Source organism: Scyliorhinus torazame, chromosome 7 (genome assembly GCF_047496885.1).
Source record: "Scyliorhinus torazame isolate Kashiwa2021f chromosome 7, sScyTor2.1, whole genome shotgun sequence".
NCBI classification, from domain to species: Eukaryota; Metazoa; Chordata; class Chondrichthyes; order Carcharhiniformes; family Scyliorhinidae; genus Scyliorhinus; species Scyliorhinus torazame.
The window spans coordinates 36,039,128-36,056,166 of record NC_092713.1 but is presented as its reverse complement, the minus strand read 5'-3'; the positions used below and the strand labels follow the sequence as shown (position 1 = coordinate 36,056,166).

At 46.1% G+C, this 17,039-nt stretch overlaps 1 protein-coding gene and 1 long non-coding RNA gene across 10 annotated transcripts in view; one reads left to right on the top strand and one right to left on the bottom strand.

Moving 5' to 3' along the window:
- The window catches only part of LOC140426148 (uncharacterized), a 165,656-nt gene that overhangs the window by 100,252 nt on the left and 48,365 nt on the right, over window positions 1-17,039 (top strand). The window lies entirely within an intron of this gene.
- tlcd4a (TLC domain containing 4a) overlaps window positions 1-17,039 on the bottom strand; it is a 99,582-nt gene that overhangs the window by 80,176 nt on the left and 2,367 nt on the right. For 3 of the 9 annotated variants that reach the window (XM_072510553.1, XM_072510557.1, XM_072510556.1), the window contains exons 2-3: window positions 14,127-14,292; window positions 6,770-6,934 (exon numbers count right to left, since the gene is read on the bottom strand). In XM_072510553.1, the coding sequence (XP_072366654.1) occupies window positions 6,770-6,918 (149 nt within the window). In that variant the 5' untranslated portion in view covers window positions 6,919-6,934; window positions 14,127-14,292. Of the gene's footprint in view, window positions 1-6,769; window positions 6,935-14,126; window positions 14,293-14,846; window positions 16,850-17,039 lie in introns of those variants that run through there. The other 6 variants (XM_072510554.1, XM_072510560.1, XM_072510558.1 and 3 more) reach the window with 4 other exon arrangements.

The window sequence follows — 17,039 nt, the reverse complement described above, 5'->3', positions numbered from 1 at the left end:
GGCGTATGTTAGGACGTATCCCGGACCGAGAGGTGGGGAAGTTGGTAATGGGTGGAGATTTTAATACGGTGCTGGACCCAGGGCTGGACAGATCGAGGTCCAGGACCGGAAGGAGGCCGACTGCAGCTAGGGTGCTTAAGGACTTTATGGAGCAGATGGGAGGAGTAGACCCCTGGAGATTTAGTAGACCTAGGAGTAAGGAGTTTTCGTTTTTCTCCTATGTCCACAAAGTTTATTCACGGATAGACTTTTTTGTTTTGGGAAGGGCACTGATCCCGAAGGTGACGGGGACGGAGTACACGGCTATAGCTATTTCGGATCACGCTCCACATTGGGTGGACCTGGAGTTAGGGGAGGAAAAAGAACAGCGTTCACCCTGGAGAATGGACATGGGATTATTGGCAGATGAGGGTGTGTGTTTAAGGGTGAGGGGTGTATTGAAAGGTACTTGGAACTCAATGATAATGGGGAGGTTCAGGTGGGAGTGGTCTGGGAGGCGCTAAAGGCAGTGGTTAGAGGGGAGCTGATATCTATTAGGGCACATAAAGGAAAGCAGGAGGGTAGGGAAAGGGAACGGTTGCTGAAAGAACTTCTGAGGGTGGACAGACAATATGCGGAGGCACCGGAGGAGGGACTGTACAGGGAAAGGCAAAGGCTACATGTAGAATTTGACTTGTTGACTACGGGTAATGCAGAGGCACAATGGAGGAAGGCACAGGGTGTACAGTACGAATATGGGGAGAAGGCGAGCAGGTTGCTGGCCCACCAACTGAGGAAAAGGGGAGCAGCGAGGGAGATGGGGGGGTGAGAGATGAGGAGGGAGAGATGGAACGGGGAGCGGAGAGAGTGAATGGAGTGTTCAAGGCATTTTATTAAAGATTATATGAAGCTCAGCCCCCGGATGGGAAGGAGAGAATGATGTGCTTTCTGGATCAGCTGGAATTTCCTAAAGGTGGAGGAGCAGGAGAGGGCGGGACTGGGAGCACAGATTGAGACGGAGGAAGTAGTGAAAGGGATTGGGAGCATGCAGGCGGGGAAGGCCCCGGGACCAGACGGATTCCCAGTTGAATTCTATAGGAAATATATGGACTTGCTGGCCCCGCTACTGATGAGAACCTTTAATGAGGCAAGGGAAAGGGGGCAGCTGCCCCCGACTATGTCAGAGGCAACAATATCGCTCCTCCTAAAGAAGGAAAAAGACCCGCTGCAATGCGGGTCCCATAGGCCTATTTCCCTCCTGAATGTGGACGCTAAGATTCTGGCCAAGGTAATGGCAACGAGGATAGAGGATTGTGTCCCGGGGGTGGTTCATGAGGACCAAACTGGGTTTGTGAAGGGGAGACAGCTGAATACAAATATACGGAGGCTGCTAGGGGTAATGATGATGCCCCCACCAGAGGGGGAAGTGGAGATAGTGGTGGCGATGGATGCCGAGAAAGCATTTGATAGAGTGGAGTGGGATTATTTGTGGGAGGTGCTGAGGAGATTTGGCTTTGGAGATGGGTATATCAGATGGGTACAGTTGCTGTATAGGGCCCCGATGGCGAGCGTGGTCACGAATGGACGGGGGTCTGATTATTTTCGGCTCCATAGAGGGACGAGGCAGGGATGTCCTCTGTCCCAGTTATTGTTTGCACTGGCGATTGAGCCCCTGGCCATAGCATTGTGGGGTTCCAGGAAGTGGAGGGGAGTACCCAGGGGAGGAGAAGAACACCGGGTATCTCTGTATGCGGATGATTTGTTGCTATATGTGGCAGACCCGGCGGAGGGGATGCCAGAGATAATGCGGATACTTGGGGAGTTTGGGGATTTTTCAGGGTATAAATTGAACATGGGGAAAAGTGAGTTGTTTGTGGTGCATCCAGGGGAGCAGAGCAGAGAAATAGAGGATTTACCGTTGAGGAAGGTAACAAGGGACTTTCGGTACTTGGGGATCCAGATAGCCAAGAATTGGGGTACATTACATAGGCTTAATTTAACCCGGTTGGTGGAACAGATGGAGGAGGACTTTAAGAGATGGGACATGGTGTCCCGGTCACTGGCAGGGAGGGTGCAGGCGGTTAAAATGGTGGCCCTCCCGAGATTCCTTTTTGTGTTTCAGTGCCTCCCGGTGGTGGTCACGAAGGCTTTTTTCAAAAGAATCGAGAAGAGTATTATGAGTTTTGTGTGGGCCGGGAAGACCCCGAGAGTGAGGAGGGGATTTTTGCAGCGTAGTAGGGACAGGGGGGGGGCTGGCACTACCGAGCCTAAGTGAGTACTACTGGGCCGCCAATATTTCAATGGTGTGTAAGTGGATGGGAGAAGAGGAGGGAGCGGCGTGGAAGAGATTGGAGAGGGCGCCTGCAGTGGGACTAGCCTACAGGCTATGGTGACGGCACGTTGCCGTTCTCACCGAAGAAATACACCACAAGCCCGGGGGTGGTGGCTACATGGCTACATTGAAAATTTGGGGGCAGTGGAGACGGCATGGGGGAAAGACGTGAGCCTCGGTGCGGTCCCCGATAAGAAATAGCCATAGGTTTGTTCCGGGGAGAATGGATGGGGGATTTGGAGCATGGCAAAGAGCAGGGGTAGCACAATTGAGAGATATGTTCGTAGATGGGACGTTTGCGAGTCTGGGAGCGCTGACGGAAAAATATGGGTTGCCCCAAGGGAATGCATTTCAGTATATGCAACTGAGGGCTTTTGCGAGGCAACAGGTGAGGGAATTCCCGCAGCTCCCGACGCAGGAGGTGCAGGATAGAGTGATCTCAGAGACATGGGTGGGGGATGGTAAGGTGTCGGACATATATAGGGAAATGAGGGACGAGGCGGAGATCATGGTAGATGAGCTGAAAGGGAAATGGGAAGAAGAGCTGGGGGAGGAGATTGAGGAGGGGCTGTGGGCTGATGCCCTACATAGGGTAAACTCATCGTCCTCATGTGCCAGGCTAAGCCTGATACAATTTAAGGTGTTACACAGGGTGCATATGACTGGAGCACGGCTCAGTAAATTTTTGGGGGTAGAGGATAGGTGTGCGTGATGCTCGAGAAGCCCAGCGAATCACACCCACATGTTCTGGTCATGCCCGGCACTACAGGGGTTTTGGGTGGGGGTGGCAAAGGTGCTTTCGAAGGTGGTGGGGGTCCAGGTCGAACCAAGCTGGGGGTTGGCTATATTTGGGGTTGCAGAAGAGCCGGGAGTGCAGGAGGCGAGAGAGGCTGATGTTTTGGCCTTTGCGTCCCTAGTAGCCCGGCGCAGGATATTGTTAATGTGGAAGGAAGCCGAGCCCCCGGGTGTGGAGACCTGGATAAACGACATGGCAGGGTTTATAAAGTTAGAACGGATTAAGTTCGTACTAAGGGGTTTGGCTCAAGGGTTCACTAGGCGGTGGCAACCGTTCGTCGACTACCTCACAGAAAGATAGAGGGAATGGAAAAGAAGAAGACAACAGCAGCAACCCGGGGGGGGGAGGTATCGGACGGACTCTCAGGGATGTTATTGTATATGTATAGGCACTTGTTTTAGGTAATGTATATTGGACTGTTGGATTGTATCTTTGGAGAGTATTTATTTTTGACCAGGCAGTTGCCATTTAGTTTGGTTTTTGTTTCTGTTCATATATTATTTATTTATTTGTTTAAAACTGGCCACTGTTATTTATATTGCTTTATTGTTGTTTAAAAGAAACACTACGTACTGTTATGTTTGGCCAAAAAATCTTGAATAAAATATATTTTAAAAAAAATGTTTTTTAAAAGAGGTAGGCAGAAAGTGGGTAATTAAAGGCCAGTGAGCTTAACTTCGGTAGTAGGGAAAATGCTGGAATCTATCATCAAGGAAGAAATAGCGAGGCATCTGGATGGAAATTGTCCCATTGGGCAGATGCAGCATGGGTTCATAAAGGGCAGGTCGTGCCTAACTAATTTATTGGAATTTTTTGAGGACATTACCAGTGCGGTAGATAACGGGGAGCCAATGGATGTGGTATATCTGGATTTCCAGAAAGCCTTTGACAAGGTGCCACACAAATGGTTGCTGCAGAAGATAAAGATGCATGGCATTAAGGGGAAAGTTGTAGCATGGATAGAGGATTGGTTAATTAATAGAAAGCAAAGAGTGGGGATTAATGGGTGTTTCTCTGGTTGGCAATCAGTAGCTAGTGGTGTCCCTCAGGGATCAGTGTTGGGCCCACAATTTACATAGATGATTTGGAGTTGGGGACCAAGGGCAATGTGTCCAAGTTTGCAGACGACACTAAGATGAGTGGTAAAGCAAAAAGTGCAGAGGATACTGGAAGTCTGCAGAGGGATTTGGATCGGCTAAGTGAATGGGCTAGGGTCTGGCAGATGGAATACAATGTTGACAAATGTGAGGTTATCCATTTTGGTAGGAATAACAGCAAAAGGGATTATTATTTAAATGATAAAATATTAAAACATGCTGCTGTGCAGAGAGACCTAGGTGTGCTAGTGCATGAGTCGCAAAAAGTTGGTTTACAGGTGCAACAGGTGATTAAGAAGGCAAATGGAATTTTGTCCTTCATTGCTAGAGGGATGGAGTTTAAGACTAGGGAGGTTATGCTGCAATTGTATAAGGTGTTAGTGAGGCCACACCTGGAGTATTGTGTTCAGTTTTGGTCTCCTTACTTGAGAAAGGACGTACTGGCACTGGAGGGTGTTCGGGCCGGAAAGTGGAGCTGAGTCCACAAAAGATCAGCCATGATCTCATTGAATGGCGGAGCAGGCTCGAGGGGCCAGATGGCCTACTCCTACTTCTTATGTTCTTATGTATTGTCCACCATGTTGGAAATGGTTTAACTCTATAAACTTTATACAAAACACCCAAACAAGAGTTTGAGTGAAGTCGCTCATTTGAACTACTTGATGAGCACAGATAAATCCACTGGCACTTAACCCTCTCTGTGTACTAAAATAGAAGTACTAAGTGCAGAGCCATATGCAATAACTAATGCTGTGCCTCAAAGATAGAATCACGTACTTGTTGGAAGCTCAAAATATCAAGCAATGGAAGTCTACTTTCCCGATCAAAGGAGACAATCTAAAACTTCTCAAAAGACTTCACAATCCTGAGAAGGGAACATCCAACTCTGAAATAAACACCACGCATTTTCTAGCTCTGATCTCTATACAAAGCTGATTCCATACTACATATCATAGTGTGCATTCTTCACAGGACCATCTGCATATGAACTTCTATATATAATCAGATAGATATGATAATTATTAAATCATGAACATTCAATTAGAAAACCAGTGCCTGTTAAAGTGTTCTGTTTTCTTTTGTTTACGATGCATGTCTCCGCTAAATAAACAAGAGTTCCTTGCACTGTTCCCTTCAGATTTTTCATATATCTCATGTAATTAAGCATTAACAGTGGGTACAGTGTTTGTGTTATTGAACGAGCAAACTAGAGGTCATGAATTGAAAGCCCACCATGGAAGACAAAACCAAATTCATTAAACCTAACCACTTGTGCATTAGCGCTATGAAAAATATCCATAACAAGTCGGATGCTTTGTAAAACCCAACTAGTTTTCTAGTCTCCCTCAGGGGTGGGAACCTACCACTCCATCACAGTCTGACCTACAAATGACTCCAATAGGCAGTTGATGTGTGGCGCCGTAATCGTACAAATGACTCCAATTCACGCCATACAGTTAACTCTAAATTGCTTCTGAAATAATCAGGAAGACACTCAGCTGTAAACAAGGTTACCATATTTAGGGATGGAACGACAAACACAGCCTTGGTCAGCATAATGAACATCCCAGAAATAAAAATGTTAAAAGCTAAACAAACTTTGTTTTATTTCTATTCTTTACCCATTATGAATTTTAGGGATCAAAGACTTTATGAAAAATGCACATATATTATATGTAGGTAGTCCGGCTATTAAACTAAGCTTGGATTTAAGAATATGTCTGGTTGTACCATTATGCAACTCCGCCTTTCAAATTGCTGTTCATTAGACATTCTTTATTATACCTTTAAAGCAAATTACTAAATAAAGTTGTCCAGGGAGACATTTTACATAAGAAAATCTGTCCCATTTTTAAAAGATTAGGCAGAAAATAAATTTATCATCAAGGAGTCCTGATGCTAGTCATTAGGTCAGACCAGGGAAACGAATCAAACAGTCATCCACCTCACACCATACGCACAGACCTGCAACTGGTGGGGTACATAGAAGCACTCACAGGGTCGACAAACAAGTCATCAGACCACTTGCTTGGATGCCTGGAGATGGTGTACTACAGGGAATTCTTAAGGAAGGTAGGTTTAACAAAGAAAATTAGGTTTAACAAAAAAAAAATTGTAGACCAAATGTTCCTTGTGAGACAATCTAGAATGAGAGGTCACACATATGAGAGGTCACGCATATAGGTTGAGAGGCAGTAGATTTAAAGCTGAGATAGAACATAGAACAGCACAGTACAGTACAGGCCCTTCGGCTCACAATGTTGTGCCAATGAGGAGGAATTACTTCTCGCAGAGGGTGGTGAATTTGTGGAACTTGCTGACCCATAGAGTGGTGGAGTCTGAAATCATTAAATGGTTTCAAGGAGATAGATATATTTCGGATTTGAAAAACAGGTTAAAGGGATTTGAGACCAGGAAGATATCAGCCATGATCTGAAGGGCTGAATTGCTTCCTTCTGCTCCTAATGCACATGTACACTGCAGATAAGGTTGCAAATGTGCCTTTGTTCGAATTTATCTATTCCCATGCTGTATATTTCCCACAAATAATATCACAGTGAATACCTGGAGTTCCATTCAGTCTTCTGAATGTCAGTTAATGGTCGATAACCGTTGCAGAAAAATACAGATATCCTTGCACTTAAATAATGGAACATAATTTGAAACACAATGAAACTAGCTATAGCGACAATCAGCCAATCAAGGGAAGCCATGACAACTGGAGGAGCTCTGTAAGAAAATAGAAAATTGGTAAATATTCCATGCAAAGCTAGGTCATGTTTAAAAAATGCAATAACCCAAAAAGTACATAACTAAGTTCTTATTTACTTTCACAGTTCAAAACTGAGCTACAGCCCAAATCAAATCTCTCTGATCACCTTGTATTTTGACAGCTGGAAAGAAAATGTAATGAATATTCTAAAACAAAAGTGTGTGGAATCCAACCATGGTTAGCAGATCGACAACTTTAAAAAAAAAATTTAGAATACAACTTTAAAAACAAATGTAAGGAAATATTTCTTTCGTCCAATAAAGGGGCAATTTAACGTGGCCAATCCACCTACCCTGCATATCTTTGGGCTGTGTGGGGAGACCCACACAGGTACGGGGGGAAAATGTAAAAAAATGTAGGGAAATATCAAGAATAAGTGCAGAGTCTGGCTGGCCAGATGAAGCGCGACACATGGCTGGGGGTCTGGCCAAGGAAAGGGGATGGCTGATCGGCAAGGGGGGGGGGGGGGGAAAGAGTGCCCCCCAACCAGGTTGATCACCTGGAATGTTAGAGGGTTAAACGGGCCAGTGAAGAGGGCGCGTATGTTTGCGCATTTGCGGGTTCTGAAGGCGGACATAGTCATGCTGCAGGAGACACACACGAAAGTGGCAGACTAGGTTAGGTTAAGGAAGGGCTGAGTCAGTCAGGTCTTTCATTCGGGGCTTGATTCTAAGACGAGGGGGGCTGTGATCCTGATTAATAAAAGGGTATAATTTGAGGCGGAGGGCACAGTCGAGGATGGGGGTGGCAGGTTTGTTATGGTGAGGGGTAAGCTCGAAGGGGTGAGAGTAGTCCTGGTTAGTGTGTATGCCCTTAATTGGGACGATGTGGATTTTATTAGGAGGATGCTGGGGAAGATCCCCGACTTGGACTCGTGTAAGCTTATCATGGGCGGGGACTTTAATACAGTCCTGGACCCGAGCCTAGACCGGTCATGTTCAAGATCGGGCAGGTTGCCAGCGATGGCAAAGGAACTGAGAGGGTTCATGGAGCAAAGTGGGGGAGCAGATCCATGGAGATTTAGCCGGCCGACGGCGAGGGAGTTCTCATACTACTCCCACGTCCACAAGGTGTATTCCTGAATTGACTACTTTGTTGTGAGTAGGGACCCGCTGGCCGGAATGGTGGGGGCAGAATATTCGGCAATTGCCATATTGGACCATGCTCCGCACTGGGTAGACCTGCAGAGGTCATGGAGGCTGGAAGTTGGATTACTCGCGGTCGAGGCGGTGTGCGAGAGGCTGAGGAAATGCATGCAGAATTACCTGCAGATGAACGATACTGGAGAAGTCTCGGCAGTGGTGAGAGGGGAGCTGATTTCAACCCGGGCGTACAGGGACAGGGCAGAGATGGACCGACTGATTAAGGAAATTCTACGGTCGGACAGGAGTTACGCGGAATCCCCGAGGCCAGAGATACTCAGGAAACGACAGAGGCTGCAGGCCGAATTTGGGGTGCTGACTACAGGCAAGTCTGTAGAGCAGCTTAGAAAGGTAAAAGGCGCGATTTATGAGCATGGGGAGAAGGCCAGTATAATGCTTGCGCAACAACTAAGGAAGAGGGAAGTGGCTAGGGAAATAGGGAGGGTAGTGGATGGGGAGGGTAATCTAGTGGGTGACCCGGCAGAGCTGAACAAGGTCTTTAGGGACTTTTATAGGAAGCTGTACACTTCGGAACCCCCTGGGGGACCAGGGGGGGAATGAGGAGATTCCTGGACGGACTGACCTTCCCAAGAGTGGGGAGGGGGTTGGTGGACCGACTGGGGGCCCTGGTCAGGATCAAAGAGGTATTGGGGGGGGCTGAAAGTCATGCAGTCGGGTAAAGCCCCGGGGCCAGATGGATATCCGGTGGAGTTTTACAAAGAATTTGCCGGGATAGTGGGGCCGGTGCCGGTCAGGGTCTTTAACGAAGCAAGAGACAGAGGGAGTTTACACCCGACGATGTCGCAGGCCGCCATCTCGCTCATTCTGAAACGGGATGAGGACCCGGAGGCTTGTGGGTCATACAGGCCGATCTCTTTGATCAACGTAGATGCCAAGTTACTGGCCAAGATCTTGGCGACTAGAATTGAGGACTGTGTACCGGATGTAATTGGGGAGGACCAAACCGGGTTTGTAAAGGGGAGGCAGCAGGTGGCTAACCTAAGAAGGCTGCTTAACCTGATTATGATGCCCCCAGAGAGTAGGGAGGTAGAGATGGTGGTAGCCATGGATGCTGAAAAGGCTTTTGACCGGGTCGAGTGGGATTATCTGTGGGAGGTACTAGGACAGTTCGGGGCGGGGTTCATCGACTGGGTTAGGCTATTATATCAGGCCCTGGAGGCGAGTGTAAGGATGAACAGGACGACATCGGACTACTTTAGACTGCACCGTGGGACAAGACAGGGCTGCCCTCTCTTCCCACTGCTGTTTGCGCTGGCCATAGAGCCGCTGGCAATTGCACGGAGAGCTTCTAGGGGCTGGAAAGGGCTGGTCCGGAGGGAGTGGAACATAGAGTCTCGCTATACGCAGACAATCTACTGTTATATGTATTGGACCCAATGGTGGGGATGGACGGTATCATGGCAACCCTGGGGAAATTTGGCCGGTTCACCGGCTACAAATTGAACATGGCTAAGAGCGAGCTGTTTGTAATTCAGGCGAGGGGGCAGGAGAGTAGGCTGAAGGGGTTGCCGTTCAGGCTAATGGGGGAAGAGTTTCCAATATTTGGGGATTCAGATGGCACGGGACTGGGGCAGGTTGCGTAAGCTCAACCTGTCCCGACTGGTGGAACGAGTGAGGGAGGAGGTCCGGAGGTGGGGTGTGCTCCCGCTGTCATTGGCGGGGAGGGTGCAGACTGTTAAGATGACGATTCTCCCACGGTTATTGTCTGTTTTTCAGAATCTCCCCACCTTTATCCCACGGTCCTTCTTTAAGAGACTAAATAAAATTATTCTGGGATTTGTATGGGCGGGGAAGTCCCCGCGGGTGAAGAGGGTGATGCTTGAAAGGAACAGAGGAGAAGGGGGGCCGGCGTTGCCGAACTTCAGCAACTATTACTGGGCGGCCAACATAGCGATGATAAGGAAAGGGATGGTGGGTGCGAGGTCAGTTTGGGAGCGGATGGAGGCTGCATTGTGCAGGGGCACTAGCTTAGCAGAACTGGTCACGGCGCCTCTGCCGCTTTCGCCGGCACGGTACTCCACCAGCCCGATAGTGGTGGCGGCTCTTCGGATCTGGGGCCAGTGGAGGAGGCATGTAGGGGAGGTAAGAGCATCGGTGTGGACCCCAGTCTGCGGCAACCACCGATTTGCCCCGGGGAACATGGATGGGGGGGGTATCAACTGTGGAGGAGGGCAGGGATTGTGAGGATGGGGGATCTGTTCCTGGAAGGGAGCTTTCCGAGCATGAGGGCGCTGGAGGAGAAGTTTGGGCTGGCGAGGGGGAACAAATTTAGATACTTACAGGTGCGGGATTTTGTACGCAGACTGGTGTCATCCTTCCCACGTCTCCCGCCGAAGGGGAGGCAGGACAGGGTAGCTTCTAGGGGAGAGGTGGGAGAGGGTAGAGACTCAGACGTCTACAAGGAACTAATGGGAGCTGAGGATACACAGCCCGAGGTCCTGAAGCTTAAGATGAGCTAATTCTTCGGGCTGGAGGACAAGTGTGCTAGATGCGCCGGAGGGCCGGCTAACCATGTACACATGTTCTGGTCGTGCCCTAACCTCAGGGGGTACTGGCAGGGATTCGCAGATGTCATGTCCCGGGTACTGAAAACTGGGGTGGTAATGAGCCCGGAGGTGGCAATCTTTGGGGTTTCGGAAGACCCGGGAGTCCAGGAAGAGAGAGAAGCCGACGTTCTGGCCTTTGCTTCCCTGGTAGCCCGGCGTTGAATACTGTTAGCATGGAGGGACTCAAAGCCCCCGAGGGCTGAGGTATGGCTTTCGGACATGGCGAGCTTTCTTGGCCTAGAGAAAGTCAAGTTCGCCATGAGAGGTTCGCAATTAGGGTTCGCCCGAAGCTGGCAAACATTTATTGACTTCTTCGCAGAGGAGTAAGCGTCAGCAGGGGGGGGGGGGGGGAGGAAGGGGGGGAAGAGGACAAGTGACATTTTAAATATCTTGATACGTTAATTTAGTTTAGAAAACATCGCAAATGATTGGAAAGGGGTTATCTAACTGTAACAAAAGGGTTACAATACATGTCAGAAAACCACAGGCCAAAAAATCCAAAGGACTTTGAGAAAGAGATTTAGCAAACAACCGCAAACAAGGAAAAGCATCGGCTATTGAAAGGCCAAATATCAGCAGGGGTTCAGAGAAGCAAGCACTGGAAATCTCCTCAGAGCTGCAAACACCCTGCCGCTGCAACTTAACCGGGAGTGCAGCAGAACCCCAGTTTATAAGCCAGGGTCGTCAACCCTCCCAGAAGTGAAGTTCCTCACTCAGGCACTGCTGCCAACAACCTGGGAGAAAATACCTTGTGCCTCCGCAGCTTCTCCACTGGTTTAAAAGCAGCAACAGCAGCTGACGCGTGAACATTTTTAACAAATTGGCTGCACTGAAAGGACAGGGGAAATATTTCCATTCCAGCTCTCAAACTCCCAGCACACCTGCAGTCACAGCCATAATTCCACTTGATTTTGTTCATGTTGCGATTCTGTCACAAAGAAGTGCATCGTGCTCTAGTTGTAAGCAATAGCCGCTGTTACTAATTGGGGAAATGTTAGGACATTATTCCTAAACATATTTTTTATAAGCTTTCCACCCTGTGTGCGCACACGTGGAGAGGGAAAGAGATAAAAGGGAGTCTATGCTTGTGTTCTCTGGGTTGTGTGAATAAATCTTTCTTCAGTAAAGACTGGCTGAAGATTCCTCCTTTGCTCAGTACACAAGTAGCGAATTATAACAGATTTAACACATATCAGCTTGCATGTATATAGCACCTTTAGCATAACACGACCCTTCCCATATAGTTTAGAACAGATTCATTTGTGCCCAAAGGCTTGACTGAATAAATAGGAAGAACACCTGCCGACTTAGATTCTAAAACTTGCACTGTTCCTGCAGATTGGATTCAACATTTGAATTGGCGAGAGAAAGTGAACAATGTGTCCTTTAAACATGATCCATTCTCCAATAGTTAAAGGTAGTGGAAGAAAGGAAACTCATGTTAACCTGTGCTATGCAATGCTGCGCTATAGCCCAAATCCAGCAGTTGGCAAGAAACAGAGTTTGATGTTCACTTGGCTGACAGCTTCCCGCTTAGTTTTCATAGGCTTGGGCAGCTACATTCTGTCAGTCATCATGCAGCTGAGCTAGCATGACACCCTACACAAGGAATCTGTGGCATATGTGAGCAAATCAAGAAATACCATGGTTTTTCGACCGGATTAAAGAATTCCTCACAAACACATGCAGAGTGTAAAACAAAAGTACAATTTAGATCTAGATCATGTACAAGAATGGGAAGTAATGGAGGGAAAGAAAAATGGGATTAAGGAGTGGGAAACAGAGAAAAGGCATTTTCAAACTTCCAACACTGATTCAATTCTGAGGAAATGAGACCCCACACTTGTAATATGTTTTAAGTGGTAGCAGCTGATTGACATTATTCTATTAAAAATTCACACAAACGCACTAGTCCTTTTTTTGTGCCATATTTAATGGCCAAGTACTGCAGCTTCACATCCTTAGTTCAACAGAGTCTATTGGTGAGGTTGCTAGAATGCATATTGAAAGGGGCTAGGTACTTAGCACTCAACTTGTGCATCTAGCTCCACCCGTGAAGCTGCTGCCAATTTATTGTGTAGTAACAGCGATACTTAATGCAAAATCCAGGCTAATGCATTTTGTTATGGTGAGTTAAGCAGCTTTGGAGATTATCCGAGGACAGAGCTTCAACTTCCTGAAGCTGGAATCAGTGGATGGGGGTTAGAAGTCAGTAAATTGAATGTTGACTTTATAAATTCTTTTTCGAACATATGGTGGATTAGCACCATTACATGCAAACTTTGGTATATCAATGGCATTTTGTGGAATGTACTTGTTTTTTTCTAATTTAAGTATTGCTTCTCTGTACCTCTTCCTATTCATAAATTATAATTTATCTTAGTGAGATTTTTGCATTCCATAAAAAATAAATATTTTATTCAGTCTTGGTGACACTTCTGCCACAGTGCACAATGGAAATGCACTTAATATATTTAAATTCCAAACTCAAAAGGAGCTCTGCCTCCTAATCAAGGAGTGACATGCAGGCATTATAATGGGGCTGGTTTAGCACAGTGGGCTAAACAGCTGGCTTGGAATGCAGAACAAGGCAGCAGCGCGGGTTCAATTCCCCTACCAGCCTCCCCGAACAGGCGCTGGAATGTGGCGACTAGCGGCTTTTCACAGTAACTTAATTGAAGCCTACTTGTGACAATAAGCGATTATTATTAACTCAGCATTTCAAGCTCTTTAACATTCTGATAAACGATCAGGAAAAGGGTCCTACTTTTTTTAAAAAGCAAGAGACTGGGGTTTGGTGGGAGGATGGGATCGTTGTTATTGATATGGGGATTGACATTACATTCGTTACTGATTATTGATTATTTTGGGGTGTAAATTTGGGCGAAAATGTGAAAAAGAATAATAATTTTTTTTTTTAAAAAGCAAGAGATTAAGTGTACTGCAGTACAAGGAATACCTTTGTGCTATTTCTTAAAATCTGGGACCTCCAAATATCTTGCATGCAAAATTTAATTTGATGGAGTTAAGATAACACAAAGATTCCATTCCGAATCCAAAACTGTTTTTAAGATGTAACTTACATGAATCAGTGCACATGAAAATTTATTAAAGCCACCAGCTTTTCCTCTTTATTACAGTAACTTTAATAAATTGCGCCAGAATGTAAACGGAGGGGGGGGGGAGTCTATTATTCAGATAGACAAAGCAGGCCACAAAAATCCAAAGCAAATCTCATGAAAGGCTAGTGATCAACATTGTTAGCCGATATTGATTTGAGCTACCAATCCTAGGGTTTAAATGGCAATATTTTTAAGGGGGGGGGGCGGGGGGGAAAGAGGCTAGGAAAGGACAGAAAACAAGAGAAAATTTTATATTTTTAATCTTTTGTGTTGGTTTTGTTATGCTAAAACGTAATGGTAAATGTGTTAATATGTTACCTGAATATTGATTGGTAGGAGTTAAACGGTTACACCGATGTCCTGGAGGTTCAGTTAGATAAAATAATCCAAAAGCCGTCAGTATCTTAGGAGTTCTGGTTCCTGTATGTCTAACCAACTTTCTGTGTGCAAGTCAGACTAAATGAGAAAATTAAGCAGGGTTGACCTAGTAAGAAGACACACATAACAAATTTAATTTGCGCTAGACTATCAATTTACAAACTACTGCACTCCCAATACCTGTTGACAGGGTGTTAAAAGGTCAGATTATATTAAGTGGCACAATTTATAAATAACAAAGAAATCAGAGTGGTACTCCTTCAGCTAACAGTAATCAGATGGAAAAATGTTAATTCTTCAGATCTCCGCTTAGGAAAATCCAAGTGTAGCTCGAGAAACACAACTAAATTCCTGTTACTATTTAATATCCTTCAAGTTAAAGATACTTCAACTATAGGTTACCTAGATTTCCAACAATCTTGAGACATGCCTCTACAACAGAACAGTAATTTTCACCCTACCCGAAATGTAGAGTAAGACATGAAAACAGAAAACTTTAAAATCTGTTAAAAGTAGTTTTCCATTCCAGAAATGTGCTCAAAACCCCAGCAAGGGATCTTCTCTTACGGCAGTGACAACCCCCCGCTTTAAAAAGGTTTAATACAATGGACTTAAGCCTACCTTAAATGGAGTTAAAATGTCTAAATTCAATTCACTTACCTGAACGATTAAATGAAAAGATCTTCCTCCCATTCAACTGGGTTTCATTAGAATGTTGCTTTCAGAGGTTGAATAGTGTAAATACTCTTGTCCCATTGTTAGACTGAGTCTACCAAGCAAAGCTGCCAATACAGTAACTACATTACCATACCAGCATCTCATTGAACGAGGACTTGAAAAGGTAATTTGTAGACAGTCAATCGCAAACTGCATGAAATGTTAAGGAGAAGTTGCATTTCTTTTTAACTGTAAGAGCCGCCTACAAGCTGCCACTCCCTTTTCCTACTTCCTATTTGATGCTGTACAATTAAGATCAACAGCCTGGCTAGAGTAATTTCTAATAGTACAGTTGTAGAGATGATGCATTGCGCCATACAAGAAAACCCACAACAGTTCTTGTTTTCAGAGAATGCACTTGTCAACTGAAAAAAGGTGTGCAAACGCAAGGATGCTTTTTCATCCATGTGCCAGTTTTATTGCAGCTTCATGTCTCTGGTGAACAAACTACGTGGAATCAAGAAATTGCCACAGAAGGAATCACAGCCAACGTTGTATTGTCCACCATGTCAACAGAGCTTGGCCAGCAGGAGCTGCACTTACTAACAATGGTATCCATTATGAATAACCTTACACAGCTGCATTGCAGCCTTCACACAAGCTCATTTCCATTTTCCAGCCCTAGCAGCACAGCAGGTATGCCTACACTGCAAGGCTGCAACTGAGCTCTGCCCTATCGAGGGGAATTAGAGACTGGAATGTTGGCCTTGCCAGTGATGCTCACATCCCATGACCTTTTTTTTAAATTCCAAAAGATGGCAAGGAGAACTGGTGCCAGCAATTTTTACTTATGATGCCAAAACAGATTGGTGCGTCTCAGGCAAGGCAGTGCGGTTAAAGCTATTTAAAGGATTAAAACTATTCTGAATTCAACTGAACTACAAAAGAAAACACCACATGATATTCATAATGAAAATCTGCATTTTTCAGTGTTTAGGTCAACTCTTTAGTCCACTTTCCCATTGCCTACCAGCAGTATAACTCCTGCTCACCCTCCCTCATTTCAAAGCTCGTGTCAAAACTCCAAAACCAAGGACTTGGCTCCTCCCTCTGCAACTGGATCCTCGACTTCCTGATCCATAGACCACAATCAGTAAGGATAAACAATACCTCCCCCCACGATAGTCTTCAATACCAGGGCCCCACAAGGCTGCATACTTAGCCCCCTACTATACTCCCAATACGTACAGGACTGTGTGGCTAAATTTGTCTCCAACTCCATCTACAAGTTTGCTGATGACACGACCATAGTGGGTTGGATCTCGAACAATGATGAGTCAGAGTACAGGAGGGAGGTATACAGGAGGGAGATAAAGAACCTAGTGGCATGGTGTAACGAGAACAATCTCTCCCTTAATATCAGCAAAACTAAGGAGCTGATCATTGACTTCAGTAAGCAAAGTATCATACACACCCCTGTCTGCATCAATGGTGGAGATGTTTGACAGCTTCAAATTCCTAGGTATGCACACCACCAACAATCTGTCCTGGTCCATCCACGTTGACGCTATGACCAAGGAAGCACAACAGTGCCGAAGGAAATTTGGCATGTCCAAATTGACTCTTACTCATTTTTAAGATGCACCAAAGAAAGCATCCTATCTGGCTGCATCACAGCCTGGTAATGGCAACTACTCGGCCCAAGACCGTAAGAAACTACAGAGAATCGTGAACACAACCCAGTCCATCACGTGAAACCAACTCCCAGCAATTGACTCTGGCCACACCTCCTGCTGCCTTGGGTTATTCTCTCTACCAACCTCTTCCATCAGGTAGGAAATACAAAAGTCTGAGAACACACTAACAAATTTGAAAACAGCTTTTTCCCTGCTGTTTCCAGACTCCTGACTAAACTGATCTCTTCACACATCTTTTCAACACTCTATGCTTCACCCAATGCCTGTGTATTTACATTGTGTATTTATGTATGTCTTATGTTTGTCCACTCTGCCTCCACTCCCATCCCCTCTGCCTCCACTCCCATCCCCTCCACTCCCATCCCCTCCGCCTCCACTCCCCTCCGCCTTCACTCCCATCCCATCCCCTCTGCCTTCACTCCCATCCCCTCCCCTCCGCCTTCACGCCCATCCCCTCCCCTCCGTCTTCACTCCCATCCCCTCCCATCCGTCTTCACTC